The following is a 13,992-nucleotide window of genomic DNA, read 5'->3' on the forward strand; positions in this document are numbered from 1 at the left end:
CGGTGTTGACACCACCAGGCTTTGCAAGGCCTGCATCCCGAAGATGCCCGCCATCTTCCGAACCGACTCGAACTGTGAGTCGTTCAGGTGAGGAAACTCGTCGATCTATGGCGACGAACTCAAGAGCTGCCATGGCTTTCCGTAGCACCAAATTAGCCTCAAAGCATCTTGTCCCGGTGTCGAGCTCCACGCATGTGCGGTCGTCGCATTAAACATTCCCCACAAATGAACTGGAGTCCAAAGGTGCAAGCGCTGGCTGGCTGATACAGGCAGGTAGTTGATGAGGGACCCAGGTAGTGAATAGTAAGCTGGTGATCCACACCAACCGAAACCACATGAAAGGTCGATTATGAGAAGACCTTCGAAGCGGAAGGCAAACATGTGCACGTGTTGGGCGCTGACTGGGATGTGACGAAAGGCTCCGGATACATCGACAAGCATAAATATTAGGATGGGATGACATGGGAATCGAATTCGTAGCTCGAGGATTCGACGAGCAATATCTTTTGATGGGTTGTATGATATCTCGGGGAAATCGACACGGTTGCTGAAATCGTTCACTGAGGCGCCATCCGGGAAAGAATAGTCGTTAATTACACGGATTGACGTCAATTCTCCGATTTTTTTCCACCACTCCGATCGGGCTGATAAAGACATGAGGCCATTCGTCTAGCAAGTCGACTTCGACTATAAGATAGCGTCCATCTCGTTGTCCTTTGGCGAGATTCTCGCGAACTTGAGGAAGATAATTGTCGATAGACTTGTGATTTTGCGGCCGGGTCAGTTGCAATTGCGGTTTGTCAGAGTTCCAAATGGACTCCACGCCATTCTGTACAACAGAATTCCAGCGACCGACTAGATGTTGGAGATTGGGATCTGCTTGACGTGGAAGCTCGAAAAGATCTTTGTTGGGTCTTGGATCACTTGCTGTCTGATTGCGATAAAGTCGCACGAACTCCGTTAGCGACAGACGGCTACTCCGTGCAAGTTGAGAGTCAGCTTTGATGCGTTGAATGTCGAGTTTGAGCTGGTCCAGCGGTGCACAAGGAATGTCGACATCTAACCCCGCCGCAAACTGTCGATAGCGATGTATAGAGTCCGATGCCATGATATGATGTATGGCAGTTTGAGATCGAATGAACTTGTGGTAAGTGTCATTGTACTGTTGGCTGAAATGTTAAATGTATTCTGCGGAGAGCATGGCGTCTCGCATGTCAATATCTGGAGTGTGCATACCAGCTACCACTATATCAGAAGCCTGTACTTCTGACCGAGACTGCACAGAATCGAGAGCCTGCACCCGTTCTGGCGCTGATGTTGTTGACGCGGTCTGCCCTTGGGCCCCGAGTGCGGTCGTGCTAGGCACGGACTGTGACACCTTCGCCTGGCGTCACAAGTCCTGAAACTCTGATGCTAGACCGAGGAAGTTTTTGTCAATGAATGTCTTGGCATCTGGCGGTAGCGCTAGTGGCGTGAAATGTGCTCGGTTGGGGTCAAAACATTGGCCTGGTGCCGGTCCATTACAGCCCTTCTTGGACAGATACCTCATGCACAGCGTTTTGTTGCCCTGTTTGGGTAACAGGGCTACAAGGGACAGTGGAAGGCTTAGGAGCGCGGTTGTCACGAGAAATGTTGGCACGAGGCGCATCAGGTGCACGCGTTGTCTTTGATGTCACTAATACCGTGAGTTGACGCTCATGATGAGCTTGTACTCGTTCCATGAGGAGGTCGTCATTTCGGGTAAATTCGTTGGCTATTAGCGCTGCCGTTTGTAAGTTGGTCACAATGATCTCGCTGCGGAACTTGCCGAGCTTGTAGTCTATCCACGAAACCAGCGAGTTGCTGATGGAGCCGTCCGGCCGGGACGAAACTGCAAACTGCTCCATGAATGTTAAGCCTTGATAAAGTTGCACACCGTGCTGTTGTAGAAACCTTCTGCAAACAGTAGCAGTGTTTGTAAAGCTCCCACGATGTCGGATATAGTCTTAGGAGGAGTGGCTGCCTGGAGCGCGTTCGAGCGGCCGGAGTTTGTCATATTGACGGAGAGTGACGTGGGTTGTTGATAGATTTCGTGGTGAAACCGGCGGAAGTGCATAACCGATAGACCCCGCATACCGAAGCTGAAAATCGTATGAAAGACGGAGGACGGGGGGAGTGGCTAGGAACTGAGTTCGGGATCCTTGCTGGACAGATTCGAGGACACCTTGTGCGCTCTTACCGATTAGAGACGGGTGTACCACGGCGTCATGTACGAATTTCTCCATTGCCGATGGCCAAAATGAAGCCGATTGTGCTTCTTGGACCGCTGGAAAAATTGGAACGTCGCCCTCCGATAGCAGAAGATCGCGTTCCGTCTCGGGCTCGCGGGTGCGCTTGCGGAGTGGGCGATTCTGCAGCCGGACGAGGTCAATATCGGCCTGTACTGTCGACGGTATGTCCGTCTTCATTTCGTCCTCTGAGTCACTAAAAGCCAAGTCAAGGGTGTTAGCGTCAGGAACGTTACGGTTAGTGTTAGGGGACATAGATGAGGTAGCTGTTGCAGGAAGTTGGGCAAGTTGGGGTCCGAGAAGACGGCCATTGCGTTGTTTCCTCGTCGGTCCAGCTCGCAATCCACAATATGTTGGCGGCGGACAGATACTATCTCGAGTGTATCTGGCCGAATGAGGGGGGTCGTTTCGTCTGGTACGAAGGGGACACAGAGCATCGTTGACGATACTAATGCTGGAAGGCCGGTTCTACTTTTTCCGCATGCGACTATAATCTCGTTTTGTTTGTCCAGTAGCTCTAACGCTTTTAGAGTCATCGAGTTGACCGTTGCCCCAGTTCGGAGAGCGTAATTCAGGCGATCCACTGTTATCACACTGTGCGTTTCAGTAAGAGGGATACGGTGAGTTTGGTTGTCGAGGCGAAAAAAAATGTGGAGCAGTGGTCCGTTGTCTTGCATGCTGTAGCCCGACACTAGCCGTACTCCCAGAGGTCGCTGGTTTCGTCTCCGGATTGGACAAAAGTGATGGGGTGACCAACGTAAGAGCCTGGCCACAGTTCAGTCTCTGCTGCATTCACAATTCGATGGCGCAGAATTGAAGTCTTGGCGTCGAACTCGGGACTCTCCTCGTTATCTTCAGGTCCTGTCTTACGAACGGTGGCTGTGTTCCCGTGTACTTTGTAACGAGGATGTATGAAAAACCGTCGAGGGAGGGTAGGTGCGAGGGGCCTACGAAGGCGATGTCTCCGGCAGAAACTGATCCCGTAGGCATGTTAGAAGCGGTATGGAGAGTTACTTGAGGCTGGCACTTTATCAGGGCGAGGAAAACTCACGAATGAACCATCTACTGAGCCGGTTGGCCTGCTTGCTGGCTCACGTCCTCGAGACTTGTTGCTAATAATACAATAGGTTGTGTAACCCCTCTCGCGCTATCCGGAAACCCGAACATCCTCCGGATATTCACCATGTCAATGAGGCACAGGATGGAGATTCGTTCACGAGGCTGAGTGAGGCTCTTAAAGAGTGGACTGTTGTGGGTTTAATTAAAGGTTGGATACTGTAGCCTCATACATCCTGTGCAGTGGGCGGCAAGGCAATCACCATATCGGCAGTGGTGAGTTGCCACTGCCACCCTTCGGGTGAGTGGCTGGTTGAGAGACTTGCTGGCCCGAGCTGGCAGACAGCGCAGTAATAGAGATAGCAACAGATTGAGTTTTGCTCAATACACTAGGCAAAGACGTTTAAGGGAGTGCCAGCTCCCCCAATTGGTGTTCTTTTGCGAGACCCAAAACCATAACTCAGGTACTAGCTCTAATGAATCGTGAAAGACATTGGCCACACTCTCAAGACCAGAACCAAGCGCTCTAAATTGTCGAAGGCCCCCAATTACATAAACCCCAAGAAACACTGTTACCGATAATGAGTTTCTTACCGGTTCCATAAGTGCACTTCCGTTAAATGGAAACAAAAGGCACCTTGTGCACTTTAGCATCCAGTGGTACCCTCCTTCTTTGTTTGTTATAAGCCTCACACCCGCATGCGTCCACGAAACAAGTACCAATACTTAATAGTTTGATGGTGATGAACGTGGCCTTCTATTTTGCTTTTACTATTCTTTTATACTTGATGGTTTGCCAAATGGTAGGTCGCCGGGATGCTATTAATAAAGCGCGTTTTGGTCAGTTCGTTTAAGGCTATCCATTGTTGGCAACACTCTTCGTAGACCTGTCCAGTGACAATGGCAGTATGTGCTCTTACAGCTAGTTGTAATAGGAACGGTCTATTTAATTGAAAGACGCTTGGGCAAGCAATGGTAATTCACATCTAATAAATGTCAGACGCTTCTCGATCTGTCAGGAAATCCATCTGCGAATTCCTGACAATTTGTCATACTCTAAACTTAATACTTAGTAAAATGCTATGAGCTCAAATATCAATACCTTATTTATTGTACCCATACGTTATTGTACGAACTAACCATACGGTCGTTCATCAGCACCAGTGGGCTCACACTCGGTGGCTGTGATGTTGTTTTCCTCTTCAGGATGCTCGTAGCATTGTCTACAGATGTAACCACGACTAAGTATGAGCAAAATGTCAAAACGTGTATGCTTTTGAATCAGTAGGTGTATGATGAGTTTGACAGTATGGACAGTACCGGTAAGTGTTCACCAGGTTTCGTGTGTTTTAGCTTTTGTCACGAGGAATTTTCTTATCTGAGTGGATATCCACTCAGATGTCCCCATCGTCGACCGTGATTCCCTTATATGAGTGCTTGATTAAATCACAATCAGTATTAATAAATGTGTATGAATATTTTTAAGTACAACATTTACTAAATCGTATTAGGGGTAGATATTAACTGGGATTTCACCGTAGATGCAGAATCCCACGCCTTATCCTAGGTAGCAGCTACCTGTATGACGCCCGAAGAAACTGCTAAGATGCTATAGCACGAAACTTTTTCTCAAGCTTGTAGATACTATAATATAGTCTCTACAAGCTTGAAAAACAAGTATATTAGATTAATCTAAGGAGAGGATACACGTATTTCGTCAGCGCAGGACTTAAATTGATCAGAGATGGCGTTCACAATATCAGGGTTCTGCAGTCAAATATTTCTATCGAGGGGCCATAACCCGATATAGACTCGACGTTATATGGAATGCAAATGGAATTGACGAAGGTGAAACAATAAGCGAAGAAATCTAGTAGTTAGATCAAATAGTGACCATCTGTGCAGGCTCAATTTTAGGGAAATTCACGGCATTTCTTATTAACTTCGCACGTTGAAGATTATAGATCACTATAAACTGCATTTTGCTAAAATTATTGGAATGGTTATTATCCATCTTAACCAAAATTGCCAAGCCGTCTAAGGAAGTGCTAATCGATTTCACCTTCGTCACCAATTTCGCAATACCGCCATACATCAACTTTAAAGTCTTCTAGACTTGTAACACGATGCAGTAGCAACATAATAACTTCCGGACACACATAACCGAACTTGGGACTGACCGAATTTGGGACCGAGTCTTTTCACTTCTTACATGGAAGCATGCTCCGCATTATTAATAAGAGCGCCAAGCAATTTTGAGCAATTCTATAAACCTACCCCTCAAAAACGAGTGGGTCGTTTTTAGGATTGGTCTGGGGACATCTGAGTGGATATCCACTCAGATAAGAAAATTCCTCCTTTTGTCACACGTACTGCTCTGTCCAGAGCAGCCACTATTAATAAGCGTTTACTCAGAGCGTGCGATGCGCAAGCAGTTCGAGGCCTGTGGGCACATCTCTCTGTGCCGACTCTCGCGCTCAAATTGGGCCGTAGTGTGAACAACGCACACGCCGCGCCCCGATGTTAGCAGCCAAACTTGGGCAAATGTCCTGGTTTTCTCCAAACTTGTGACAGTATGTGTGTGTGGCTCAAACATCCATCCTGTGATAAATAGATAACCCCGTCTTCTATCGTAGGGAATGACACGCATTGGTGGTTGTTCATTGTTGAAAGTAGATTGAAGTTGAAGTTTGTCTAAGCTGAATGATTTGCTTTGTGGAAAGGCTTTTGACCGGATATCGTAAGTTATAACCCCCCCCCCCTCCTCACTGACAAATGGGTATGTACAGTGCTGTAGGTCCAAATATCGACCAGTGCACAATAGGGTGTGATTCTGTTACTCATTTAAAGCAATATTTTAATGCTTAAAACAAATAAATATGCATACGTGAGAGGAACTACATACTCAAAATGTCAAATAACCTTTTTTTCCGGGTTACTTGTTTATGGTACATGTACTAGAGACTTGAAAACGTACGTCATCAACTTCGATCACCAGAAAAACATTCAGACAATCCCCTCGGTAGTCATAGCGCTGGTAGCTTCAAATATATTCCTGTCTAAGGGTATTCCCATCCGTGAATGAACCACAAATTGGATCCGAGTACGTTAAGTTTGAAATAGTGTACAAAATTTACTAATATGAGCTCGTTACTGGCGTTTCATTCTGTCTTGCTCTCCAATTGCCAGTTTTGGCTCACCACACCAGAAACCCTCCTCTCAAGCCCAACCAGTCCGTCTCACACAATACTCAACGACTGCAGAACAAATATGCTAGCACCATGCTCACATCCCTAGTTTGTCCAATACAGAGCTAGATTCATGGGCTCACAAATCTACGGTCTTCCTCAGGTTCATTACAAACAACGATCTGGAAGCTACTGATGCGCAGAAAAGCACTGGACTAACTTCCGGTCTCGCAGTTGGCCACAAAACGCGGCACGAGGAGTACGCCAGTCTACACCCGACCAGGTAAGTGCCAATTGGGTTTCGTGGAGTGAAGAGGATCCTAAAGCTCGAGTCACGCCCAATGGGGTAAAAAATAGGCTTCATCAATTCAACATTCGGATCGGACGTGGCCGTAATATTGCCCTTGTACAGTTATGGTTTTTCCATTATTACAGCACCCCAGAATAGGAATATTTGATTTGTATTCTATTTTACGATTGAGGGGTGAGAGGGAATAATATCTTGGGTTAGTAAGAGACTGGTCAACGTGAACCGCTAATTTATTTCTATTGAGGGAGTATTCCATTTCTAGGGATTACTACCGAGGAGATCGTGTGTACGTCGCACAGCAGTAGCCTACTGATGGTCCGATTGTTCCTACCGGCACTGCCGCCGGTATTATGGATCTAAAACACAAACGGGCAATCTGTTGAATATATTTGACCCAATTTTGCTGGACTGTGGCTCAAAAGGGTTAAAAGGGGTAACAATCTAACTTCAAAGCTTTATATGAGAGCAACGACTCCAGTAAGCTGGAAAATCCTCTGTGTGAACATTAAAAAAGACATTTGATGCGGACTCATCGAGTAATACAGCGCGTTTTCGGTTTCAGAAGGCGTCACTTAATTACGAACTTTTAAACATAAGCCATATACTTCTCTACTTCAACTGCAAGTACGGACCGCTGTTATAATAGAGGCATTTGAAGATCACGACATCAAAAAACCTCGGTTTGGCTTTTCTACAGTCCCTGTACACAACACCCCATCGATAAGCGCAGGTGTTAGACGGGACACTGCACATAATATTTCAGAGGGGGGAACTACCACCTTTATTTAGAAAAATACAAATGAATTCTCAAATCATCATTAGCAGATATGAAAGGGTATACAAAGTACGAGCTACGCTGATCAAGGGGGATTTCTGTGTGAACAGCACGAACAATAGAGATGATTGTGATGGCAACGAAAGTGCTTGTGTCCGACACCGGAATTCCGGTGTCGGACACAAGCTGAAATTGCATTTCCGGTCCGGAATCCGGAGGCCTGATTACTGTACGGTGGTTATAGGGTGAACGGTGAATCACTCCTATTTTGGGTACTGTATCTTTTTCACTAAATATAATACGGTATGTAAAAGAATAAATAAACTGAAAGCTTTAAAGTTTAAACTGAATTTTTACTTTTTCACTAGATGAACGAGGCACTGGAATCGTTAAGAGCCCACCTCAGCTCAGCTGTGACATCTTGCTGGCGCCAAATGCAATATGACGTGAAAGCGATACTGCTGAAAACTGCCAGGTAGTACGTGTCGTAGGATAGTCTTTTTTGAACACTCAACTGGAAGTAGAATGCAAAAAGCAGCCTATAAATGTGATGAAACGTCGATCTACTTCGAAGTATTTTATACTAGTAATTCTATTGTAAACTAACAACAAGAAATAGACTCTAGTTAATAAGTTCTTTAGCTCACGTTGAGCTGAGCATTGATCTCCAAATGGCCGCCCTGACGCGAAATGGGCACCCATAACACCAGGGAGCCACCACCCGTACCGGGTAGTCCAAGGAAACCGGGTCGCCAGCGATCCATGTACAGAGTCTTGCCGCCAAGTGTTGTAACATTCGACCTCCACTGGGCAGTACCCCCAGCTTTGAGTTTGACGTTGCCAACCTTGTCACCACCAGACTTGATATTAATGGTCACGTCCTTGGTGTCGTTGCTCTTAAAGTTAACAATAACAGCACCATCACCTTTCTTTTTCCAAGAGAGCGTGCTGTTCTTGAAGGCCTTGTGAAGTGCGTTCATTCCTAGAGTGGCGAGCTCATTGCCATCATCGATTTCACCCATGAACTGCGTAGGACCACAGATAGTCTGAAGAAATTCTGCGAACAGAGTCGATAAATCCGTCGGGTCCCAAGCATACGAAGCCAACCAGAGACCATTACGAAGCCATGTATAGGCGTTGTGCTTTGCGGCCATGGATGTGCCGTTGTCACTTTTGCCTGACTTGATAAGATCATTGATCATTAAACTGTACGTCTTTCGGAGCGTCTCACGCGTCTTATACGCGGTGGCAACCGTAGATTCAGAGATCATCTTCGGCATGCAATTGTTGGTCACAGTGGGGATATGGTACAGAATGAGGTCCGACTCGCTCAACTTAAGCCGGAGCTCACCTTCACTGATCTTTGGGTTCTTCTGACGATACTCGTCCACTGTCATCCAAACTTGAGTGGTCAACATCTTGAGGTCATCGCCGCACGTCGAGTTCTGCTTCATTCCCGTTTCCAGACTTGAGATCTCGCCCTCCGTAAGTTGTTCAGCTGCTTCCGTAAAGTTGGCTCTCTTCATGAAAGCTTTGAATTTTTCCCAATTCCTGATGATTTCGTCGTCGTAAGCGACAGTCAATAGAAGGAGTAACTGAGCAGTGGGCAACAGTTGGCGTGTTAGCTGAAGGTTCGGCGGAACAGGCTTGCCTGAGCACGCGTAGATAGTAGCCGGAAGATCAGCAACGACGAAGCCCGTCTGGTACAGCAGCAACAGGAGCTTCTCCATCGGCGTCTCCGGTTCGTTGACCACTTGGTTACGCGTGAAACGGATGACAGCTCGGACAAAGACCAAGAGATAATTGGCACAAGCCACTGCCCAGCTCACCTTTCTTCCGTACTTGGCGAGTTGACCGAACACACCAAAGGAGGCCATGCTTAGCGTGGCCATAGCCACAGCTGAGACCTTGGCAGCGTTTTCACGACCGCAGTCGTTGTTTTGCAAAATGCACTGCATGCCACATTCCACGGGATAGCCCATCGGGCATTCCGTCCAGCATGTGTTTGTCAGTTCGTTGCGATCGTAGTTGCTTGGGCACTTTTTCATGAAATGAGCCTCACGGTAGCAAGCGGGGTCTTCGGACTGCCTCCAAGGCCCCACCCAGTTGCGGTAGATCGATTCATACATGTTAACGGCGGTTGATGGAGTCGCGACCTCGTCCATTGAAGGTACTGCCAAGTCCCAAGCAGAGGATCCAGCTAACGACAGAGCAGTCGATGCAGAGTCATCGTCCGTATCGAGCATGGAAGAAGAGGACGAAGCGGTAGAACCAGGTGCCTCTGAAGTCGAGCCCGACGCCGAATCCAAGTCTGATCCCTTTCCAGAGTAAATTAACTCCTTGACATTGTCCAGATAGTCGGATCCCACCATAGTCGCAAGGGTCTCTGGAGACAGGGTCTCTGTGTACGCATTGGACGACGCGGGTGAAGGGGCCGAATCGTCTTTATCGTTCCAAAAGGTCCAGTCGATAGCTTGTGTTCCGGTGTTGCAGACAGTGGCAGCCAAAAGGGCGAGTGCCACTCTTGATCGAAGCATCTTGAAGAGACCGCGAGTGGAAGGTGGGACGAAGCTTGAGGTAGATGCACACCTCCGAGGCTGCAAAATGCAGAATGAGTCCATCTTGACGTCTTGAACTCCCCGGGATCCTTATCGGAGTCGCGATCAACAGTGTTAATTCAACAGGCGGCAGCACGATTTGCGGAACAATGGTGATGGGAAGGCAATCGAGCCGGTCGCTAGTATACTTCAACGCTAGGATTTGATTAAATACTCCTATCAAGTGGAGCAAGACCAGACAAGAGAGGCAGCCTCTGCACCGCGAGTCTGCAAAGTGCAATGCAATACATGTTGGCGTCACGACAACATGACAGCCTCAATTGGGACTCGTTCTCTTGTTTCATTTTCTATTAATACCGTTTAGAACACTTTCTCTAGGAAGAAAATCCATTCAAGCTTTGTTATTCATCATAGCTTGGTCAGAGCATGCTCGCTCAGAACGTGTGAGTCCCAAGGGAGGTAGAAATTAATACTTATTAGTAGTAGTTCGATAGAATAGCATTAAATGTTGCTGGGATTGCACACAGGACGATTATCAGCCCAGATTCCACCTCTCGAATCTTTTCTTGCTTACGTTTAATACCGATAATCTGTCAAACCTGAAAATGCGGGTCTATTTTTAGCCCCTTTTAACCTTTTCTAAAACAAATCGTTTTGAATTGGGAACAGCAAAAGACTTCAGAAAAGGGAGTTGTGTCCCGTCTACTGTTTGCGGATGTAGCCATAAAGTGGGCGAATATCTGTCTCTGTACAAAATAAAAAAATGAACAGGGGATTGGATGATAAGATCATACATAAATATGAAAAAGGGGAGGTGATTGGGTGATTAGACCATTACACGTACACAGGAATCAATTTAAAATTCAAATGCCGTACAATTTGTTTACGGAGACGCTGTTTGGCAACTCTGATGTCTGGTAACTTCGCACTGTTCTGCTGTTTGGGGCTTGTACTTCGAAGTAAACAAACAAATACCAAAACGAGTTTAAACAAGTTCGGCAGTCTATTATTGGATCTCTCGTCTACGTCCTATCTGCATCTAAACATTGTGTTGAGATTCCGCTCAAATCTAACTCGTTGTCAGTGACAATTTGTCACTACTGTATCGTCTAGGACTGAGACTAGCCGAACGCCACAGCTATGCTACAACACCGGTAAAATCTTTCCTGAATGAACTGAAGAAACCTGAAATCCTGTCATACACGATATTTTATAAATATACTCTACTTACGTACATTATTAACTAGCCGAGCGCCGCCGCTTCGCGGCGGTGGTTTAATGTTTGGTCACAGTAGCAAGTGCTGGCCACCTCCGCTTCGCAAAGGCGTCCCAGTCGAGCAGTTGCTCACAGCATGCGCACAGCCGAAGTGCGATGGGGTTCTCGCCGGCGGGGTCCGGCGGTGGGCTGCCTGGCCATTTTGTGTGTTGGAGTAAAATTTAATGTGTGTGTTTGTATTAGAGTTCTAACGAATGGCCGTTGGCCGCCTTCGCTGCGCTCGGCAGCATTTTAGCCAATGAGGGCCGCCATCGCTGCGCTCGGCAGCTTTTTAGCCAATGGCCTTCCTGTCACACTTTTGACGTTGACAGACGCCATACTGGCCTAGTTATTTAAGATACCTACTGTATTTATCCTAAAGAAGCCTGAAATCTGGTCGTACACAATATTTTATACATATATTGTACATTACATATTTACCAACACACATACACATTTTGATCCACTGAGTCCTGGAGTAAACTTGATATATTACCACAAATGTCAAAGAAATATTGAGGACACTTTATACGTTATACTTCAAGAAGTACAAAGTGGTACAAGAAAACTTGTGATTGCCATGCCAAGCTTTGTGTTTTCAAGTTATTCAAGTGTGTTTGTCAATGTCTCGATGCAAACAAAATATCTAGATGCGCTCGCTTTGGAGTGAGAGGACAGTACCGTTAACATCGGTGATTAGAGCATACGGTAGAAGAGAGTAACCAATAAACAAAAAAATAAAAACAACAACAAGAAAGAGCGGTGGTGCGGTTCTCTATGCCACCGCTTGAACAAACGCCGATCCCAAGGGATTATAGACGTAGATCCTTCTCGTTTTGTGTTTTGAGCTTTTTTTACTGGTGACGCTTGGCAAAGTCCAAGACTTCGAGGGCGATACTATGTTCTCAGCAATTCTTCTGCTTGCTGTTTGTTCAGCTTGAGTTTTCATGGGGAACAGTACAGCTGTCGCTCAGCATTCCATTCAACGCCAAGCACAGAATGTACATCAATCATTTTGTACTCTTAGGATCTGTGGACTATTGACACACTTCACCAAGCGTTTGACGATCTGGCCGATACTTCCATCAGCCGTACAACCTCGTTGGGCCGCGACAAGTGTGTCGGCTCGTTGTACGGCTTCAGCGAACCCGTATTGAATACTGGGTGAAACCTGTTGCCAGCTTGAATGTTGAGTTTGTAAGCATGATTGTGTATCTTCCGCACAACAGAGTAAGGTCCAATCCACTTCGGACCCAACTTAGTGGATGCTGGCAGACCAGTGGGCTTGGGATCCAAGTGTTTGGTGCTCAAGTACGCACGGTCGCCAACCTCAAAAACTTGTTCTTGTCGGTTCTTGTCGTAGACATCACGCATTCGCTCTTGCGTTTGAACAAGTGTTTCACGGCAGCGAAGAAGAATAGCTGCTTGGCGCTCGTGGAACTCAGCGCCCCGACGACTTTTTACAACCGTATCAAATTGCTCCGCTGCAAGCTGTAGCGGATTCAGCGGGATATACCCTAGATCCTCTTCGAACGGTGCGAGCTTGGTACTGGAGTTCACCGTTGAGTTGACGGCAAACTCAGCGTTCGCTAAATGAATGTCCCAGTCGTCTTGACGTGGACGAACGAAGCATCGAAGATCTAGCGTCCGATTCATTCACTCAGTTTGCCCGTCGCCTTGAGCCCGGTGTGCTACCGTCATGCTGAGTGTCGTGCCGATAGACTTGAAGACGTGTTGCCAAAACGCAGACACGAATTTCCTATCTCGATCGGATACAATATTCGTCGGCATACCATGAAGTTTCCAAATGTTGTCGATGAAGAGACGGGCAACGCCTTCGGCTGTTACCTTCTTCGTAGTCGGCACAAAGTGGCATCTCTTGGTCAGTCGGTCGACGACGACCCAAATCGAATCAACGTCACGCTTCGTTCTAGGTAAATCCGTGATGAAGTCCATGGAGATTGATCTCCAGCGTTCATCCGGAATACTCAATGGTTAGAGTAAACCAGGAGGCTTTGTCAGCAAGACTGAAGGAAGTGTCGTTGAAGCTGGACACACTCAGGTCATGGAAATACTTCGTATCTGGCTGCAAGTCCGGTCTGCGGCTCAATGCATCCGCGATTCCGTTCTTCGCACCAGGAAGATACGAGAACGTGGGTTGGTACTCAGCGAGAATGTCGTACCACCTAGCCAATCGGCGGTTAGCCATCTTCTGTGTGAACAACCCTTCGAGACTTTTGTGGTCTGTCTCGACGATCGGTGGTTTGTCCAAGCAGTAAATTCGAAAAGCTGCTAGCGCGTGCACGATAGCAAGTAGCTCCTGTTGCTGTGTTGGAAAATTGAGCTCCGCGGATTTCATCTTTCGACTTGTGAACGCAATGGGTCGCTCAACTCCGTCCACGACTTGGAATAATATTCCACCGACAGCGAATTTGCTCGCATCAGTGCGCAGATGCATGGGCTGGCCGAAGTTAGGGAGGTGCAACACTGGAGGATTGCACAGTCGCCTCTTCAGCTCCTTGAAATTCTTCAACTGCTCATCATTGAATTGGATCTTCGCGTTCCTCTTGTTCTTCTTCTTCA

At 47.0% G+C, this 13,992-nt stretch overlaps 3 protein-coding genes across 3 annotated transcripts; 1 reads left to right on the top strand and 2 right to left on the bottom strand.

The window, feature by feature from the left end:
* Positions 1–1,520: 1,520 nt before the first annotated feature.
* Positions 1,521–2,522, bottom strand: PPTG_03243 (hypothetical protein; the record flags this gene model as incomplete). The annotated part of the gene is made up of 2 exons (XM_008895920.1): positions 1,521–1,935; positions 2,116–2,522. The coding sequence occupies 2 exons, from the start codon at positions 2,520–2,522 to the stop codon at positions 1,521–1,523; spliced, it is 822 nt and encodes a 273-aa protein (XP_008894168.1).
* A 3,882-nt stretch (positions 2,523–6,404) lies between these two features.
* PPTG_21246 (hypothetical protein) lies at positions 6,405–7,126 on the top strand (the record flags this gene model as incomplete). The annotated part of the gene is made up of 3 exons (XM_008896499.1): positions 6,405–6,426; positions 6,746–6,794; positions 7,084–7,126. The coding sequence occupies 3 exons, from the start codon at positions 6,405–6,407 to the stop codon at positions 7,124–7,126; spliced, it is 114 nt and encodes a 37-aa protein (XP_008894747.1).
* Positions 7,127–8,142: 1,016 nt separating this feature from the next.
* PPTG_03244 (hypothetical protein) lies at positions 8,143–10,133 on the bottom strand (the record flags this gene model as incomplete). Its single annotated transcript, XM_008895921.1, has 1 exon — positions 8,143–10,133. One exon carries the CDS (start codon positions 10,131–10,133, stop codon positions 8,235–8,237), a length of 1,899 nt encoding a protein of 632 aa, XP_008894169.1. The 3' UTR covers positions 8,143–8,234.
* Positions 10,134–13,992: the final 3,859 nt, after the last annotated feature.

This window comes from Phytophthora parasitica, assembly GCF_000247585.1.
Source record: "Phytophthora parasitica INRA-310 unplaced genomic scaffold supercont2.4, whole genome shotgun sequence".
Lineage (NCBI taxonomy): Eukaryota > Oomycota > Peronosporomycetes > Peronosporales > Peronosporaceae > Phytophthora > Phytophthora nicotianae.